The sequence below is a fragment of the Glycine soja genome, chromosome 18, assembly GCF_004193775.1.
Source record: "Glycine soja cultivar W05 chromosome 18, ASM419377v2, whole genome shotgun sequence".
Taxonomy (NCBI): Eukaryota; Viridiplantae; Streptophyta; class Magnoliopsida; order Fabales; family Fabaceae; genus Glycine; species Glycine soja.
In genome coordinates, this window is record NC_041019.1 from 7,820,804 (window position 1) to 7,842,225 (window position 21,422).

Sequence of the window (21,422 nt, forward strand, 5' to 3'; positions counted from 1 at the left end):
TGGACAACAATAGATTACATGGAAATAGATTCTTTTGTTGGAGCCACCAAGCCGGCATGATGACGTTGAGATTATTTTGGGAGAGAGTTGTATATTGTTAATCAACTCCTCTTTTGCTGGTTTTATAGTTCTTTTGAATTGAGGATGTAAATCACTTATTTAATTATATGTATGAACTAATTTACTTTTCATCATGTGGATGATGTGTACTGAGTTAATATATATATATATATATATATATATATATATATATATATATATATATATATATATATATATTCATTTAAGTATTTGTGCATTGTTTGGTGAAAGTATATCGTGAAAAATTTACACTCATTTTTCATAACCAAATTCACAGAGTTTTCATTTAAAAATTAAAATTCTAAGTGGTTTAGAGTAGTGATATCGTATTAACGAGGCGTGTCATTACAACTCACAGATTGGCTGGTTGGGAAGGCAAAGTTCTTAACTAGGGGTGTTTGTGAGCTGGTTCAGATCGATTTTGACCAAATTCAAGGCCCAATCCATCAAATTTGATCAGTTTGGTTCGATTCGATTTTCACAATTTTTTTTGAAACTCAACCCAACTCATTCATGAAAGGTTTGGTTCGGTTCGAGCCAATGTGTTACCCATTTAAATTTAATTTTTTTCTTAGAACTATTATTTTATATCATGATTCATTCAAATATTTAATACAATATTATCAAAATATCTGAAAGTGGTAAAATTAATTCATTTAATATCATCAACATAATATTCTAAATTAGACTAATACAAATTAAAACAAAATATTCTTCAACTAGATTTATTATAATAGTCCGAATCACAATTATTTCTTATAAACTACTCTCTTGCCATAAGCTTTACTACAACCAGATTTGCTACCATTATAATATCATAAGAAGTTCTAACACTACTAGTCTCAATACTTCTAGTTCTAATACCTGGAGTTTCAATATTAACAGTATTTAAAGCCAAACAAACAACTTCAAAAATTTTAATCGGTTTTAATTGGTTCGTTTTAGTTTTAATCGAATCTATAAATCTTAAACTCGTGGTCCAACCCGTACAAGAACGAGTTTAATTTGTTCGGTTCGGTTTTGATCCAAATACATAAATGATTCAACCTAAACTATTGGGATTAATTTGGATCAATTTGAATTCACAAGTAACACCCCTATTCTTAACCAAGCTGGTAGAGTCACTCTTGTCAAATTCGGTGCTTGCAGCGATTCCTACTTATTCTATGCAAAACATCTGACTACAGAAAGGAAAGGAATTTGTGTCAAGATTGATGGCCTTGTTAGGAGCTTTATTTGGGTGGTGCTCACTCTCACTGAGTCACATGGGATGATATCACTAGACCGAAATTCAGAGGTGGTCTAGGCATCATCAGGAAAACAAGGGCAGTCAATGTGGCTTTGCTTGGAAAAAAGGTTTGGTCTATTATCAAGGACCCATATAAATTATGGGTCAGATTATTCAGTGATAAATATTTGTGTCACTCCCCTTATGGACATCACTGAATCTAAGGACGACTCTTATTCCTGGACTTCTATTGTCATTTGTCAATGCTCTGCAGATTTTGAAGCCCGATTATAGAGTAAGAATTGACAAAGGGGAGGTTTCGTTATTTTATGATTCATTCCTGGATGAGGGACCTCTGTACAGCAAGGTGGACTATGCTCACTATGCTGACATGAACTTGATCACTAAAGACATTTTGGGGAATGATCAGTGGCATTGGAATTTAATTGCGACACCTCTATCCGCGGATATAAAGAATCAGCTTCTTCATATTATTCTGAATGAGTCTGTTGATGATGTTTTCCCCGCGTTTGCAGTTTGAAATTGAGGCTCAACATTAATCCACCGAAAAGCAGACTTTCCAGAATAAATACCATCAGTTGCATACCGGTTGGTCATCCGCCGAAAGTTTCGAGTTTAATACTGATATTTTTAGCAACAAATCCCATAAAATGATGATTTGCAAAATAATTATTTTTTTATTTATATTTTTTTGTTCCTTTTAAATACTACTTCTTAATTTAATTTTAATTTGAGTTAAATTTTAAATATTGATTCATGTCTTATCTTTCTTTTCTAGATGAACTGAATTTTGAAAATATTATAATATCAATCAAATATAATTTGAAGTTGTTTTTAATTTCAAATTTTGAAACTTAGAACAATTCTTCTTATAGAAATACATGGTGTAATATATTTTTTGGATAACAGAAAATGTCGATGTAATTATATAGGAATGTTAGAGTAATATATTTCAAATAATTAAAGAAGATCAGTGTAAAGATAAAAGTAAAGAAACAACACGTCAATATAATTTATTCTATAATATAATCTATATTTACTTAAGAAAATTAGCGTGTTAGATATAATTGATTGAATTGAAATCTAGTTCTTCTAACTACATAAACTTTAAAGAAAAATAGCATTGACCTACCTTCTTTAATTTATGAGCATGATCTAACCTAGACTTAGGTGAACTAAACTATAAACTCCCATCAAATGAACTAATTATATTTAAAATTTTAAATCTAATTATAAACATACTAAACCTTTTTCATAATACTTTAATCATCTTCAACCAGTTAGGTAAAACTGAATTTCAATAATTCAAGAATGCTGTCGATGAATATATATAGGCCCATCTTTTCTTATATAATAAATTTTGGAAAGACTCAACTTTCTTCCTTTATCTAAGATGAGTTTTAGATGTGATCTGATCCATTAAAATGTCAGTACATTATTAAGAGATTGAATCATTTTAGATAAGTCGTCATAACTAATTTTCTTTCATAATTGTATGCCGCAATATATTGAGTGCAAAGGAAGATTGTCGCCATGAGTGCATACTCGGTCCCAATACATTCTTAAGAAATGCATAGTAGTTTATATAATAATTTAAGATATGCATAATTTATAGTATCTTGTCATGGTCATTGTAGGGAAATGTCTAATCACGTCAAATACATAAATAGCAGTGACTTTATAATGTCGTGAAGCAATCCATTCCCAATTACTACAAGTTGGTGGTAAGCCATTCATTTTTTTTTCATAGATAACTTGTCTATTTTCTGTTGAATGAATGAAGTTCTCAGCTCTCACTAGCAAATTAAGTGGAACACACTGAGAATATGTCACAATAATCAACGTGGAATAAGCATTTCCACACAAAGAAAACAAGGTCTCTCACAGGTTACACTACTGAGGCATCATAGGAAAAAAGTTATGGGCATTTTGGAAAGGTGAGAGGCACAATCTATACAACAAGAAGCAGTAATACACACAAATCCTTTCATAGGTAGAACAGTAACATGTTTCTCCAATACATTAACTTTTGTTAAGTAGTGTAAAACTCGAGCCATGTCTTTTAATATATCTACTAGTAACTTCCTCTAGTTAGAAGCACCTCAAATGATTATAGCTTCATCATAGGACTAACACAAACAATTTGTGCTGAAATTGATAAGAACACCGCACTAGTAGTACATTCGTCTACAAAAAAGTAAATAGCTTATGCACTGATATTATAAAGAATTTTCATACTATCATTCAATTACAAACTGACATGTATGATAAGTTTGTTACTTTAATAATAACTATTTTAAAAATCATACCCAAGATTTTTGATTGATTTAGTCTAAAAAATTTTACATTGACGACAGTGTATAAAAAAACAAACTCTATCAAAAATTAGTACCAAATACACACTTTCTAAACAAAGAAACAAGAGACGAGAATCCGCACTACATGTTAGTCTTGCAAGAGAATTCTAATAAATAAGACTGATGATGAAAAGGAAAAAGAAAAGGCTTGAGTAGAAAGATAAAATTAATGGAATCTGCCTCTAGCCTTTGCCATCCAATATGGATAGTGCATTGTAATTTATGAATCAATATAATTCCCCATAGCCTATTGTTAGAGCTGAAATGTTTTTGGATTAAAACCTTTCACATTAAAAAAGTGAGATTTTGGGATAGTAGAGTACTTTCATCCAATTTTATTTTGTGGCAAGATTAACAATAAAAGCCTCTAGATATGATGGCCTTCATGCAATTTTTCAGACTGGGACATTAAAAAAGTGCCTGTTTTTATCAAACTTCACATGGGTTGTAATAGGCAGCTGCCAACAGCCAATGTAAAACTTTTTTGAATCTTTTATGATATGGAAACAGAAAATCAATTACAATTGTAGAACACTAGAGACCATATGATGAAAATCCTTTAATATAGACTTGTTATATATGGTTTTATTGAAAATTTGATAGTTAATAAAAACCAATGATGACTGATCCATGTAACAGACCCACCTATAATCACATGAAAAACAGTAGACTTGTTAAGTAACTCATCATTCACACTTGAAACTACAACTTTGTAAAGACTCATGACCATGATTAACCTAGAAATAATTTTATAAATACAATTACAAAGTGATTCAAGTAATTAAAATTGTAACAGTAAACATTACCTCACAATTCTTATTTACAGAATCTACTTCTTGTCCTAGGATCATGGTCAATGACGCAAAATTGCAAACTAGCTTTTGATAACATAACAGTCAGAGTGTAAAGTCAGGGAGAAACTAGTATATCAACCCTCCAGTTCAGTACTGGCAAATTAAGTGATTTATTGATCTATTGAGGATAATAAGATGCTTGGTAATAATGTTGCAGCCCAATCCCACCATAAGTAGAGGCTCTATCATAATAACCACCAGTTTGCACATGTGGCTCTGACAAGCTAAGATGAGAACCACCAAGATTGGGGTTGCCACTGGGACCCATTGGGACACCATCATGACCATAAGGCCCAGCTGAAGGACCTGCATAAGGAGGAACATTTGGGGTAGGAGCCACCATGCCAAATGGCATGGCTGGCGAGCTCATGTATGGATTTGGATGCTCTGGAAACAAACCTGATTGATGGGCAAGAGATTGCTGGTAGTGGTGAATAGTTGAATTGACATTCTTGAGGACAGCTGCAGGGCCAACTGGTGCTGATGCTCGAGGACGCTTGATCCCAGTCTGCTGCTGTTGGTTCTGCATATTTCTCTTTTGCTGTTGTTGTTGCTGTTGATGCTGAGGAGGCTTTGCAGCAGGAGCTGGTGCAGCACGTTTATTATTTGTCTTCTGCCTCTTTAATTGCTCTATATGCTGTTCCAGGCTAGCTAGTGGGTATTCAGATTCAAGCTTATAACTCTCAATAGTCTTGATCACCGATCTCAGTGTATTAATTTCTCTAGACATACTCTCATTCTGCAAAAATACCTAAATAAATATAGGGTTTAGGGCACCATTCATTGGGCTTATTAATCAAGGTGACACTTACCAATGACTTTCCTTCCTGGAAAAGTCTTTTACCAAGTTTCTTAGCTTCATCCACACAAGCTTTCAAAATAGGAACAGGTGAAATCCTGTCAGCAAGATTAAACTCAAGAATATACTTGACAGCCAGAATATGTTTGTCCTTATCTATAAGTTTTTGAACAATATCTGCAAACCACAACAAGCCTTGCGTTACCAAGAAAACTACTTTAAGAGAGTGACACTAAATTAAGCATCATTTTTCTATATATATATATATATATATATATATATATATATATAGAGAGAGAGAGAGAGAGAGAGAGAGAGAGAGAGAGAGGGGAAGGATCATCTTACTCCAAGAGTAACTCTTCCTCATCTTCACCATTCATTTTCTTGAAATCTAATAGTTGTAATAAGTCACTAATCTTATCTATTAGATTCAAAGAAAATGAATGGTGAAGATAAGGGGTAACTCTAGAAGAATTAATCTTGGAATAAGTGGATCCCTCCTCATATATATATATATATAATCAGAGAAACATAAAAGTGATAAAACTCTTACATCATCATAAATTAACAAAAATTCATTCTTATTCCTATTACCTACACGGCTACACCACTAATGCCTCTTCTTGCATGCATGCACACATGCTCATGTGTGACTATGTATATACTAACCTCCTTACTTGTATATACAGTTTAGCATCCTCTAAATAGACAACAAGGGGAGAATCAAGGAAAATGGCCTGTCCGATTGCAGATTGTCCGACCGAGCAAGTGCTCGCAACTTTCAGGCTTATCAATTGAGGGACCGTGGATCGTCTGATTAAGAAATGGTGGGCCTCTGATCCTTAGGCCCAATACAATGGTTTCTAAAGGGCACACTTAATAAGTGTGATTCCTCTCTGGTCATGCATAGTAGAGCTTACTGAGGTTTCTTGAGTTTTTAATAGGCTTTAGGACTCCACAGAGAATGTGTTCTCAGATGTGACAAAAGACTTCCATTGGATCAACATTTTAACATTGCTAATACTGCAAACTGGCAGTGGAAGGCAATGAAAAGGTCATATCAGTAGCTGAATTTTTTTCTCTATGCCAATAGGATAAAGGAGTTTGGTTTTTAAAAGGAATCTCATGGTGAATAATACTCACGAGAATTTGGTTTTTGACTGAGCTCAATGACATTGTGTTTTCCAAGTTACTGACCCCATCTTATAGGATAAGGCTGTTGTTAATAGGATAAAAGGGTCTAATTCATCCATAAAACCATGACGGTTTCATCAATCATATAAAATTACTAATTGCACCAGGGGTTTGTTTCATTGAGTTTTGAGTGAAAAAAAAGGATATGATTGAAACAGTAAATAGCAACATCCTATGATCTGCTATAGTCACACATGCCATAAGATTACATTTAAGATGACAAAACTTGAATTGGTAGGAGGATGTTTATAGGGCAAGCCATGGCTCCATAATTTCAGAAGAAACAATCTGTATGATTGACAGGAAGAGGGGTTGAGAAGGTGTAACGAAAAGGGCTCATACACTATTCAATTTTTTTTGTCTTAACATAAAACTATGATTTTACCTGTGAAACTTGCGTTGTTTCCAATTAAAAGAATGAAATTTTTGTCCTTTTTTAAAACATGGAGGATGGTAACATCCACATTAAAAGAGGAGGTACACTACACACCATCTCTCTTGCCAAATATTTTAATGGTTATAAACAAAATTTCACACGTACGTAACATTACTGAATTATTGAATTTTACCAAAGGGAATTTTACTAGCTCTTCCAAGACAAGAAGCCCCTTTAAAAACTTCACTTTGCTCACTATAAAAGTAATATCTTTAGGCTGCATTTAGTTATTTATTTATTTATTTTTCATTTTCATCATTTACGAACCATATTTTTTGTTTTCACATTGTTTCCTATTTTCATCATTTCTTATGGAGAATCTATAAAACAGAAAACAAAGTTGAAACAAGAGCCACATTCAATTTAAGTTATGTTACTTGCACATCCAGAGCAAGTGGATAACTCACATTACCATTCATTTGTTCCCTTCTCTCTTTCTTATTCTCATTCATCAATACCAACGGTTATAATAACCCTGAGTCGGAATATGGGCACAAAAGTCAGGTCCAAGAATCATTTTTCTTTCAAACTATATCCTTATATTTCGAAATACTAAACTCCAACAAAACAGCAATGGTATCATCCCCCAATCAATCAAAATGTCAAACACCATCAATTCATAAAAAAAAATGTCAACATCCTTACCAGGAACTCTCTCCGTCAACCCAACCGCCCGGCACAGCTCTGGGAAGTCCTCCTCATTAGTCGGGGCCGCAACCGAAAAGCCAACAAGCTCATCCAAGCTGAATTCAGAGACAAAACCAAATGCACAAACCAAATGCAAAAGCCCCAAAGCTCCAAACATATTGTCATCATCACCCACCAACCTCTCTTTCCATGCCAAAGCCAACTTCCTGGCTCTCACACTTGCCTCAGCACTCACACTCAGAGCAGCAACCCTGAACTGCTTCAACATCACAATGCAAGTCTTCCTAATCCTCCTCAATTCCCATTCCTTCAATTCATTACCACTACCCTCCCCGTGAAACCTCTCCAAAGCTCCCAGAACCATCGCGCCGGCGTCCGGCGCGTGTCGAAACGCGCCGGGAAGCTCCGCCTGAATCCTTGCCCTATCCTGAAAGTTGTCATTGACGTAATTCATCAATCCTACACCGTCCATTTTCTCGCAGAAAGCGACCAATTCGTTCCTGGGCGTGACCGAGCCCTTAACGGCGTCGTTTTGGGGGGACACCCCAGGTGAAGATTCGTCGTGATTCGATGATGGGTCGGTAGGGTTTGACGAAAAGTTCGCGTTTTGGGGGGTTTGGGGTGGTGGGTCGGAATTTGGGGTTAGGGTTAGGGTTTCGGATTGGGATTGGAGGAGGTGGAAGCGGTGGGTGAGGGAGTGGTGGACGGTGGTGAAGTGGGAATCGAGGTCGGACCATGAGAGAGGGAGGGGAGAGAAAAGGGATTGGAGATCGTCGAAGGCTTTCTTGAGATTCTCTTTCTTGGAATCGACCAGGTTCAGTGCTGCAGAGATCGTCTTCAGTGTAGCCATTGTTAGAGCTTTGTGAATTCAGAGATGAAGTTGAACGTTAATCGAGTGGGAGGTTGGCACTTAAAAACTCATTACTTCTTTCTCAAAATTTAAGTTAAGAATATGATTTGTTAACAAGTGTTGTTGTTTAAGGAGTTAAAACAAATATTTATTCTGCTACAGGAGAATCTAAATAAAATTATGATAATATAATTTTTTTCTCTCAATAATAATATTTATATTTTAAGTTTCTTAATTAATATCTTTAAAATAAATATTTAAAATTTGTTTAAAAATATATCATACTTTATCATTTAAAATATTAAAAATTCAAATATAATATAACAATCAAATCTTTACAAAATTCAAGAAACAGAAATCAAATCTAGAAATAACATAATAATTAATTCTTAAAATATCTCTACTAATCCATAATCATTAAAAAAAAATAACATAACTACTTATACCATCATCAGTGTCACCATCAAGCTAATATATGTCCTTTTATAAGTGTTTATCTAAGCTATTCTTTCAAAAAAAAATTAAAAATGTACTTTTCTATTTTTTAAGTAACCATAAAAACTAACAACTCCTGTACTGTATGCATTTTTTTTAGGAATTATTCTTTTTAAACATTACTTTTAAACTAACCTATTATTTACATGAAAAATATGCTTTCAATTCCAATATTTGCATTCAAGATCAATGTCTCTATTTTCATTTTTATGTTGAAGAATTTAATTTTCAAATTTTAAAAATTATGTGAATTTAATTTTTTTTCTCTTTAAGAATTTATTATATTTTTTAACGTTTCAGAATTAAATTCATTAATATGAAAATACATAATCATGTTTGATCAAAAACTACAGAAATTAAAAGCACATTTTTTCAAATGTTATTTACAAAGCTAGTGTCATTTTTGAACTAAACACTCTTTAATTTTTCATAACTAAATGAATAGGTGATTAGATTTGTTGTTGTCCCCCTCTTCTATTTTCTTCTGAAATTAGGAAGGGAGACATTATAAAATAAATAAATAAATCTTCATAGTTTTTTCCCTTATAATAAATAAATAAACCTTCACACGGGAGATTTTGAGAGTCTATCTAAAGAGAGATTTGACGAAAAAGGAATCTTGAGTTCAAAATCTTTAATTAAAAATACTCTTAGATTCTCTACAATCCTACATGAGCATATTAGTGATGCAGGCTCCATAGTGAGTCCATAACAAGTCCACCGAAAATGTTATTTTATTATTTGAATTATTAAATCACGCGTATTTTTAAGTTGTCAAATAATGATTATTTTAATTTTTTTAATAAGAATATTATTATTTTAATGTTTAAAGTTATTATAAAAATAAAGTTTAGGGTGTATTTAATTGGAAATTTTGAAAGATTTTAAAAATATTTTTTATGTAAAAAAGTCTTATCATATTTAATCATTATTTTTAATTAAAAAAAATCTTATTATATTCGATCAAGATTTTTAGGATTATTTTGTAATAATAATAAAATTTGATAATATTTAATTAAAACTGTTTACAATTTAAAAAATATTTTAAAATTCAAAATTATAAAGATTTCAATAAATTATTTTTAGGATGAATTTTGATGAATTTCATATTGATATAATTTTTTAGTAAAAGAAAATATCTATCCAAAAATCTCAGTCATACTCTAAAATTTTTCAGATTTTTTTTTCTATCTGTTATCATACTTTTACTTTTGTTTCTCTCACTACCTATAATTCATTTCATTGTTTTTCATAACTTTCTTCTCAAAGAATGCAATTTCATCAATTTTCAATTCTTGAACTAATATTATTCATATTACCATACAACAACTTTGTTTTTTTTACCGTAGTAATCATGATTTCAGGGGATGCACGTCAAGTTGCTTGTGTGTAGGAGGGATACACATCTTGTATAATGTCTCTGGACTGGAAGTTGACATCAAATTCCAAGCTCTAAGATGTTACAATTACAAGTGAATTTGAGGGAAATTAGAAGCTATATGCTGCTTCAATGGCCCGGACATTTGTTCGTATAATGTGATGGAGAAGTCAATTCATGGTTATTATTATTATTTTTTTATTGATTTTTATAATTTTGAATATTTTTTTAAAATTTATGAAATTCTTTTAAATATGATAAATTTATATAAAAAAAAAGTTTCAATTTTTACAATATAAATTCATTAAAATTTAAATTATAAAATCTTAATCATAATTTTTTAACACAATCTGATGGGTTATAATATTTTTATAAATTATTTTAAAATTCACGTAATTTTTTATACTAGAATAATTTTTTAAAATCCTAATCAAATAGATGTGATGTTAACAAACTTTGGCAGCGAAAAATGTTTTCTTTCTTTTCATTGATAACCACTGGGCCAAAATATATAATACCAGAGAGAGTCTATTTACAATAACAATATACCGGAGAACCTATTTACGGTACAACACACTAATGTCAACAAAATCTGCTAAAAATCAACTCTATCTCGATTATCTCTATTCGCTCTAATATAATTGATATTAATTTGTTTCCCTCCCAATATTTTCTCCACCATTTACTCACATGTACATGTATATTAAATTGGGGGATGAAGATTGTGAATTCCAACCTTGTTTAGTAGAAAAAGAAAGCAAGGATTGCATCTCCAACAAATTGGCAGTCCACTTCGATATGCTTGGTGTGTTCATTGGAAAAGATAAGATTCTTAACAATGTGCAATGCTGTTTGACCGTCACAATAAAGTTGCATGGCTTACGGGTGAGAAATGTCAAGACAACTCAGTATTTATGAAGTACCGACACAGACATAAACACATGGACATCTATTAAACACATCAAACTCAACTCCGACATGAACACGAACATGTAGACACCTGTCAAACACATCAAACTCAATCAGGACATGGTGTTGTCTCGGACATCGGACATGACAAGGGATTGGAGTATTTTTCAACCATTTTAGTTCACAAGTTGTACGTGGCATTACATGCAGTCCATGTTTGATTATTTTCAACGCACAAATTTCACTTTGCTTCAGTGTAGCTTACTGGCTCATTTTCCTATTCAAGAGCTGCAAGAAACGCACGATGTGCCAAAGAAAAGTGATCACAATTCAAATGATGTGAAAGAGGATAGACACCCAAATGTTCTGAGATGTTTGAGTGAAGGAGGCTGCACATGAAGCTTTTAATTAATAAGGTGTTTTCCCAATATCCAATATCACAGATGGAAATTTACCTGTCACCTTCTTCTCAATATCTGGTTTTTTCAACAGTTATCGATCTACGAGTCTTTGCCATTGATGATCAGCATTTGGGTCATGCACCTATTCCTTTTCCTCCTCCTGTACTGCCCCCCGTGGTTGCCACTTGCCTTTTCCACCGAGCTTTCCTTCTCCTCTAGGTCTGTTCTGTTAGAAAAATTAAATAAAAATGAAGGAAAATAAATATGAAGAAGATGCACAGTCTTGAATTAAATAACAAAATAACAGTAGCAAATTAAATTTAATTGACAGCACATGAATAATGCATTATAACATACAATAAGCACTAGAAAAAAATAAATTAGGAGAAAAAAGATATAGTCTGGGATGAAGCGCGTAAACGCTATCCTTAGAGAGAAAACGCCCCCACTGCACGGGTAAGAAATTCTGATTGCGCTCCTCTCCCAAGATACGACAACCTGTTGGTTCCGATCGTGTGTAGCGAAAGGATCCCTTAACCTTATGAACACCAATGCTCTTACTCTCAAGAAATAAATTATTTTATAAGAAAAGAAATAGAAAATTTTGGGAGAAAGAGATGAGACTGTAGCTCTGTTATGTTTTTAGAAAGGAGGAAAGAGAATATATAGGCACAAGTCACCTTAAGCAACAAACAAAATATGACCATTGAAAATATGACCGTTGGAAACTAATCTACAGTTGTCAAAACAAATCTAACAAACTAGTTGACTCATTAAAACAAAATCTTAAGAAAATCTAAAATAAATATTTTATTTTATAAAATGGAATTAATATATATTTGTAAATTTTAAATTAAAACACAAATATTTACCAACATTCCCCCACATAATTTAAAATTTTAAAATATATTTTCTAAAAGATAATTTGTATAAAAACATAAGAGAAAGAGCATGTGATATTGTATTTCGGTATAAGGAATCTTCCGGGTTTGAGCCTACCTAGTGTTTATGAACTTCCACCCGAGAAAAATGTAGTGACTTGATTGTCTTGAACTACATATTCTTTAACCGGACTTTAGTACACAACCCCTACAATATTGGTGTTCAATTAGGTTCTAATCAGTAGTAGCGCGTTACACGACCTTGCGCTTATATCTTGTTTCGTGAGTGTCCCTTAGAGATTAGCCCATATCTCACAGTGGCGGCCCCACCACCACACTCACTAGGTGAATCCTTAAAGAGTGGGTTGTGACCCCCACCCCTACAATAATTGTCATCAGATTCATTAGGAAGTATTTTTTTTTTACCAAAAATACACATATATAAATACCTCAACCTTAATATTGTCACAATTTATAATACACCTCGTCATAGGAATGAGAAACGGAATAGCTCCGCCAAATTTCATTTTGGTGTACTTTAGTCAACAAACAATTTCGTTGTTACCCGTTGAACTCCATTCATGGGATCACTAATCACACGGAGACGGGTGTCCATTGTTGTAACTAAATAATGAGTTTTAATCTCATTCCCCTCGACGACTCAAATACTTGTTGACATGTCAATCTTTTTGTAAGCGGATCCACAATATTATTTACTGACCTGACAAAGTCAAGAGAAATGACACCATGAGAAATCAAATTTCTTATAGACTTATGTCTCACTCTTAAGTGTCTTCTTTTTTTCATTAAAATTTTGCTAGTCCCTTTAGATATAGCTATTTGATTATCACAATGCATTGGAATTGGAGGTATAGACTTATTCAACAATGACAAATCACATAATATATTTTAAGAAATTTGGTCTCACTAGTAGCAGTATTTAAAGCAATAATTTTTGCTTTCATGTGAAATAATAATTTGTCTAGTAGATTATCATGATACTACACAACTAGCTAAAGCAAAGACATAACCACTTGTCATTTTTATATCATCAAAATCAGAACTTCAATTTTGTATCACTAAATCCCTCAATTACTTTTCAATCTACCAACTGCATGTACAATATCAACAGGCCTAGAGAAGTTTGTCAAATGCAACAAAGAACCGATACTTTGAGAATATTTATGTGAAGAAATTCCTTTACTCAATTTTTTTTTAACTTGATGGATGAGTCATAAGGAGTAAAAGCATGTTTCACATCAAAATAATTAAACTTCTTCAATAGCTTTTCAAGGTACTAAGATTGGGTAAAAGTCATGTCATCATTTTTCTTTATAAGCTTAATACCCAAAATCACATCTACACAACCAAGGTCTTTCATATCAAAATTTCTAAACAAGAAAAACTTCACATCATTTATGAAATTCATATTACTACCAAATATCAATATGTCATCCAGATACAAACATAAAATGACGCATTCATTATCATCAAATTATTTCACATACACACATTTATCACTATTATTAATTTGAAAATCATACAAAAGAATAACTTAATCAAATTTTTGTGTCAATGCTTTAGAGCTTGTTTCAAACCATACAAAGATTTAAAAATTTATTTTTCAAGAAAAAATATTTTCAAGGAAAGTCACATCTCTAGACTCCATAATAGTACCATTAGAAATTTCAGATACTTCTGAATTAATAACTAAGAATCTATAAGTAGTATTATGTAAAAAATATCCAACAAAATATAATTATTTTTTTTTTCAATTTTCCTTTTCTTATTAATAGGGATATTAACCTTTACTAGACACTCCCACACTTTAAGATATTTCAAATTTGGTTCTCTTTTTCTCCATAGCTCATAAAGATTTTATTTTTTTGTTTATAAGGTACTCTTTTAAGAATACGACATGCAAAATATAAAGTTTCACCAAAGTGTTTATTTTATTATTTTTGTGTGTTATATTTTCACAGGCTTATCTTTTATCAATGAGTTATAAATAAAGAGACAATCAGTCAACATGTAACAACAAAATACTTGCAGTAGTAATAATAACATTAAACAATAAAAATTAAAAATCAAACAACAAATGTCCTGATTTTAAAGACTTGTGTTCACAGGATTATTTGACCAAGTAAAAGATAGTTTTCTAATCATATAGGAATGAAATTAGAAGTATGCTTTTAGTTTTTCACATAAACTAATTCTAAAAGCATTTTCTCTTCAAAACCATCATTAATAAAGAAAATATATTTTAAATTTCAAATTATAAGAAAATATTTTTCAACAATCTCTCACTAATGTAAAATTTAAGGAAATGAAATAATATAATAAAACATTTTTAATAAAGCATAATACATTGTGTCTTCATCCATTAATTTTTCAGACTTACTAAAAGGGGAGTCAATCATATTCATGATAGATATTTTGGTAAAATAGAATGCTACTGTAGAAAAGACTGTGCAAGAAGAAAGTGATAACGATTTTCTCTCTAAGACTGTTAGAAAAATTAAATAAAAATGAAGGAAAATAAATATGAAGAAGATGCACAATCTTGAATTAAATAACAAAATAACAGTAGCAAATTAAATTTAATTGACAGCACATGAATAATGCATTATAACATATAATAAACACAAGAAAAAAATAAATTAGGAGAAAAAAAATATAGCCTGGGTTGAAGCGCGTAAACGCTATCCTTAAAGAGAAAACGCCCTCACTGCACGGGTAAGAAATTCTGATTGCGCTCCTCTCCCAAGATACGCCAACCCGTTGGTTCCGATCGTGTGCAGCCCCGAACCTTATGAACACCAATGTTCTTACTCTCAAGAAATAAATTATTTTATAAGAAAAGAAATAGAAAATTTTGGGAGAAAGGGACGAGACTATAGGTCTATCAGAGAATATATAGGCACAGGTCACCTTAAGTAACAAACAAAATATAAATATGAGTTGAAGATATGACCGTTGGAAACTAACCTACAGTTGTCAAAACAAATCTAACAAACTAGTTAACTCATTAAAACAAAATCTTAAGAAAATCTAAAATAAATATTTTATTTTATAAAATGGAATTAATATATATTTATAAATTTTAAATTAAAACACAAATATTTACCAACATGTTCCCCACCAACTAGGGTTCCCAATCAATAGGAAACAACCTCTAGCAACGTTCCCAATTTGGGTACTAGGCCAAAATTATTTTAAATTTTTTTGTTATATTTATTATATATCATATTATTTATTTAATATTTTCTAAAATAAACAAAACCAAATATCAATCAAATCCAAACCACTTTAAATTGGATTGGATCCGGATGAATTAATGTTTTAAACAAAACCTTTTGAATAATGAATTAAATAAATTAGAATGATTAGATTGAATTAGTTTTTCATTCGATATCAGTTCAATCTAATCTACAAACATAGACTCACGGTGTGTTTAAAAACTTGTCACAAATGTTAAAAACCACATTCACATGACTTAAGCCATCTGAAGTATCTTCCGTGGTTATTTTAGGCTATTTTGTTTTAAGAGAGAAATAATTTGTGAGATGGAAATAATGAGAGTTGTTTGTTATAGGTGAGAAATAATTTTAAAAGAATAAATAGTAAAATTTATCCTCAATACGTGAGACGTAGTTGACAGATTGATTATTTTGGAATAATAATAAAATTAGAAAAACGGGTTAATTCAACCCGCCGGGACGCCCGTTTGTCATCCTTAAAACATTTTTCTTTCATTAGAAAAATATATAAAGAAATTAATAATTAAATTTAATTATTAGGAATAATAATAAAATTTAATTTAATATTTTCCCGTTAAAATAAGAATATTTCCATCTACCGATATTATGAGATTCACGTTATAGCCAGAATATATATGATTCATACCCCTTTTTCTTTCCCTTTTCAACAGTTTTTATTGAAAAGCAAATTAACAACCTATTAGCTCCGATGACCATGTAATTCAGGGTACACCAAGGTTAAAAACTTGAAGAAAAAATAAGATAACGAAAATTCAAAATTTAGATAAATAAATATTTTTGTTACAATTATTTAAAATGAATTTTTTAAACAACGCTAGTTTGAATTTGAACAACAATATATAATTAATTTCTTAAAGATAATGTAGACTTTTTTATTTGAGTTGCTCATTTAAATTGATGAAAGGGATAATGAGAAGTTGAATAAGATATAAGATATAAATGCATTTTTTGTTTACCAATCAGGAAAAGATTTTGTAAAGCGGTTCCAATATCTATCCTACTCCTAATCTAACGACACATTTAACTGACATATTCTCCTTGATTTTCTGTATGTATAGTTGCCACCAACGGCTCCTCTTTTCTTGTTTATGTGTCTCATTCGATTCTACTGCTTCTCACATAGTGGTGGTGTTTCTTCAGCTTCTCTTTTCTTCATAAGGCAATTGATTTTTCCTCATGGTAATGATCTCTACCTTTCTCTCTATTCTGCATTATAATTTTATTCTTCTGCTGAATGTGCTAAATAATACCAATAGTCACCAACAAGGTTCAACACAGTTAGTAAATAACTAGGTTTGTTAAGCATGCTGACAAGGATTCCATTCTTTGACCTTGCGTATAGAAAAAAATTTGATGGAAAAGACAACCTATTTCGATGATCTTTTTGTCTCAAGGGTTAGTCCCACAACTTTCAGATATGAGAATCCCTTGCTTTGAAAAAAAAAATTAGCCATAAGATTTGATTTCTTTTTCTTATTTGCCCCCTGGATTAATTTTGATCAGAATTTCATGCATACTAACATCCCAGATTTTTGTTTCTTTTATTTCCTGTGTAGAAACAGAATCTTTATATGAATTTTTATGATGGGTTGCTTACTTTCTTCCTTTTTTCTCCCACAAATTATAGTACCATGATGATTTTGTTCTCTGAAAATTAGACCTAAGAAGCAAATTTTTTATTCATTCATTTATTTAATTATATGCACAATATTTTGATGGTGTTGTGATCAATGTTTTGGTTCTAGATGCCGAGTGTTAAGTCTGATGCATCTGACAAAGACTCAGAACCATTTGTTGAAGTTGATCCAACAAGAAGATATGGCAGATACAGTGAACTATTAGGATCTGGTGCTGTGAAAAAGGTGTATAGGGCATTTGATCAAGAAGAGGGAATAGAGGTGGCTTGGAACCAAGTGAAGCTGAGGAACTTCAGTGATGACCCTGCCATGCTGGATAGGCTTTACTCTGAAGTGAGGTTGCTAAGAAGCTTGACCAACAAAAACATCATTTCCCTCTACAGTGTTTGGAGGGATGAGAAGCACAACACCTTGAACTTCATCACTGAGGTCTGCACCAGTGGGAATCTGAGGAAGTACAGGAAGAAGCACAGACATGTGTCCATGAGGGCCTTGAAAAAGTGGTCCAAGCAGATATTGGAAGGATTGAATTACTTGCATTTGCATGACCCTTGTATCATCCACAGAGACCTCAACTGCAGCAATGTGTTTGTGAATGGGAATACTGGCCAGGTAACATTTTCTTTTCCCAAATGAAATGTTTTTTCTAATCCATGTTTTCTTGATTGTCAAGATGAAAATTAACCAAAAGAGAAAAAAAAAATTAATGGGAATTATCAAGGTTTTAAAAAATGTCTGCGGCCGTGTTTTTTTTTTGCCGAATGTCAAGGTTTTGGGAGTGTCTCGACTACAACGAGGTTGCAATTGTGATCACATCATACCCCAAAACTGTCTGACTGTTTTTTAAAGCCTTAAAAATTATTGATGCTTATGATTTTATGAAATTTGCTTTCATTTGATACATGTTTAATGTATAATCATTAAACTTTAGCAAGCCAATAGGTCATTCCTCAAATGGATCTCAATATAGAGGATTTCCTGAATTCAACAAAAAAAGAAATTAGTAAATCATGGTCAAATTAGTATAGTTATGATTTATTTTTTCATTGGTGTTTATTGCAAGATGTCACGAGTGTTATTTTTGTTTTCATGTGTATTAGGTTAAGATTGGCGACTTGGGTTTGGCAGCAATAGTGGGGAAGAGCCACTCTGCACATTCAATTCTTGGGACACCAGAATTCATGGCGCCTGAGTTATATGATGAGGACTACACTGAAATGGTTGACATATACTCATTTGGAATGTGTGTCTTAGAGATGGTGACACTAGAGATTCCATATAGCGAGTGTGACAGTGTTGCCAAGATATACAAGAAAGTGTCATCAGGTGTGAGACCACAGGCCTTGAACAAGATCAAAGATGCTGAGGTGAAGGCTTTCATTGAGAGGTGCCTTGCTCAACCAAGGGCTAGACCTTCTGCTGCTGAGTTGCTCAAGGACCCCTTCTTTGATGTGCTTGATGGTGACGAAAATGACGATTTTAATGCTCCATGACTAAAATTATCTTATCTTTAGTTTATAAGATAATAATGCCACTATATTGATATATTGATGTGTTTTTTATAAATGATTTATCCCTTTTTTGAGTTGATAAGTCAATTGGGGTAGGCTTGATAATGACTATGGTATTAGGTTTATTTTTATCTTTGTTTAGGGTGTGTAATTGGATAAGGGTTGAGCATGGGGTGAAGAATGAAGATATAACAGGGTAAGTGTTTGTTTTGAGATGTTTTTCATTCTTCCCCTTTGTGGGGCTGTGAAATTGGACAAGTGTTGAAGGGTGTTCTTGATTGGCGATATTGTCATATTGTACATTAAAAATTCTACCAAAGTTTAATATTTTTCAGTAAATGTTATAAGTGGTCCAGCTTAGTATCTGTGATGACAACAACTAAGAAAACGAGTGGCAAATAAATTCAGTTTTAGGCTTTTCTATGTACTACTACAGATTGTCAACTCTGCTATTGTAGTTTAAGATTTGCTAATCATTTATGAAATTCTCAGTGATGAAACATTTGCATTTTGAAATAGTATGTATTCTTAATATTTTAGTTTGTATCAAAATATTTGCTATTTAAAAAAAATATGAGTATTAAATGCTATTTTTGAATAATATTCTCATTTGTTCGTATATCACAAATTCTTATAGTTTTCCTCATTTATTTCATTTGTTATTGGTATATCTTAAAACAAATAATATAACAAAAATTAACATTCCTTCTGTTCCTTTCCATTATAATTATGTATAAGATGATTTTTTTAAAAAAAATTATTATTATTTTAATTTTTTAATATAATAATAAGTACATTTTTTTATATTTCTGATAATATTAACACTAAACAATAAAATCTATAAATAAATTTATAAGATTGATTTTTTAAAATTATTATTCATCTTTTTTCTTATATCATTCTCTATTTAACTAATATTTCATTGTCCCTCTTGATCATGATAATAAGATCTTGGAAGTTGGAACAATCAAGAGCATTGGAAATTTGAAATATGTACTTCATTTGATTTGAAGTCAAACATAAAGTGTAGTCAAAAGTTTGAATAAGCCTTTGATCTTGGAGGCCAGCCCAGAGATGATGATAACTTGATTAACTTCAACAAGCAAATGGTTTGTTTAAATTTTGAAAATTGGCCTAATGACTTTTGAAGAAGGGGAAAGGATTATGATAAAGGGAAGTGGGTATGACGAAAAGAGCCTTTAGGTAAATTATGGATTGTCATGCAATGCAATCCCAACCAAATTTGTTGGCAAATTATGGTAGTTACCAGTCTGATTTCTTTTTATTAACAAGCAATGACGGTGTTAGACTTTGACTTTAAAATTTAATTTGATTGCCAAAACAGAGAATAGAAAAATTTAATTGGTAGGTTTTGAAAAGAAGGTTGCCGCCAATGGCCGGAAAATTGTATATTCAATTCATCCAATAACATAAATCCATGGTTTTTTTTAATTAATAATGGGGTTTTAATGGGTCAGTTTAATGGTAAAGATATGGAAGTGAAGATAAATAAATGATAAACTTTATTTATTCTAGTCATTATTTGGTGAGATGAACTATCTTATTAATTTGCAGTAAAAAAAGTTATCTTATTAATTTATTTATCCCTCTTGATTAAGTTAAAATCAGAAATGATAAAGAAAACTTTTTTTACGCTCTTTTAAATATATTTTTATGGATATCACTCTTTATTTAACTAATATTTTATAAATAAAAATTATAATAAATAATTTTTTAAACATAAAAAATTTACTACTTTTAAATATATAAATTATATTTTGGATATGAAATAAATATTTTAAATTGTGATACATATTGTTTTAAACTATTGACAATTTATTTAAAAGAAAACTATTAAACTTCAATTTAAAAATAAAAATAAAAGAAAATAAATTGAAAGAGATAGTAAATTAAGAACATCATGTATACATATAAAAATAAAATTAAAATAATTTGAAATGGTTGAAAGATAATTTCTGTTTTACTAGTTTGAGAATAATATATGTGAAATGCAAATTTTTGGGTGAGAAGAGAGAGAAGATTAAATAAATAATTAGCATTTTAGTCGTATAGTGCATATAATAAATATTTATTTTATATAACTAAAATTTATAATAATAAATACTTTTGAATTTATAAATTACATTATAATTAAAATTTGTAATAAATAGATATTTTTGAATATATATATATATATATATATATATATTATATTTTAGATTTATGATAAAATTCTTATTGAGATACATTATTATTATTATTATTATTGATAATTTTTTTAAAATATTGAAATTCAATTTAGGGAAAAAAAAGATGAAAATAGTTCTAAAAAAATATTTTACATGTATATTTTTTCAAAATGATAAAATATATTTCAAAATTAAAAGAACATTAAAGTTAAGCCACATTTAAATATTGCTTTTAACTGCAAAATTGTCAAATTGATAAGAAGAAAACGTTG

At 31.0% G+C, this 21,422-nt stretch overlaps 2 protein-coding genes across 2 annotated transcripts; one reads left to right on the forward strand and one right to left on the reverse strand.

Moving 5' to 3' along the window:
• Positions 1 to 4,335: 4,335 nt before the first annotated feature.
• Positions 4,336 to 8,571, reverse strand: LOC114397592 (FRIGIDA-like protein 1). Its single transcript, XM_028359705.1, has 3 exons — positions 7,616 to 8,571; positions 5,354 to 5,517; positions 4,336 to 5,280 (listed from the first exon to the last, which is right to left on the reverse strand). The coding sequence occupies exons 1-3, from the start codon at positions 8,466 to 8,468 to the stop codon at positions 4,660 to 4,662; spliced, it is 1,638 nt and encodes a 545-aa protein (XP_028215506.1). The 5' UTR covers positions 8,469 to 8,571; the 3' UTR covers positions 4,336 to 4,659.
• An 8,233-nt stretch (positions 8,572 to 16,804) lies between these two features.
• On the forward strand, positions 16,805 to 19,391 carry LOC114395987 (probable serine/threonine-protein kinase WNK11). Its single transcript, XM_028357867.1, has 3 exons — positions 16,805 to 16,992; positions 17,559 to 18,062; positions 18,551 to 19,391. Exons 1-3 carry the CDS (start codon positions 16,990 to 16,992, stop codon positions 18,941 to 18,943), a joined length of 900 nt encoding a protein of 299 aa, XP_028213668.1. The 5' UTR covers positions 16,805 to 16,989; the 3' UTR covers positions 18,944 to 19,391.
• Positions 19,392 to 21,422: the final 2,031 nt, after the last annotated feature.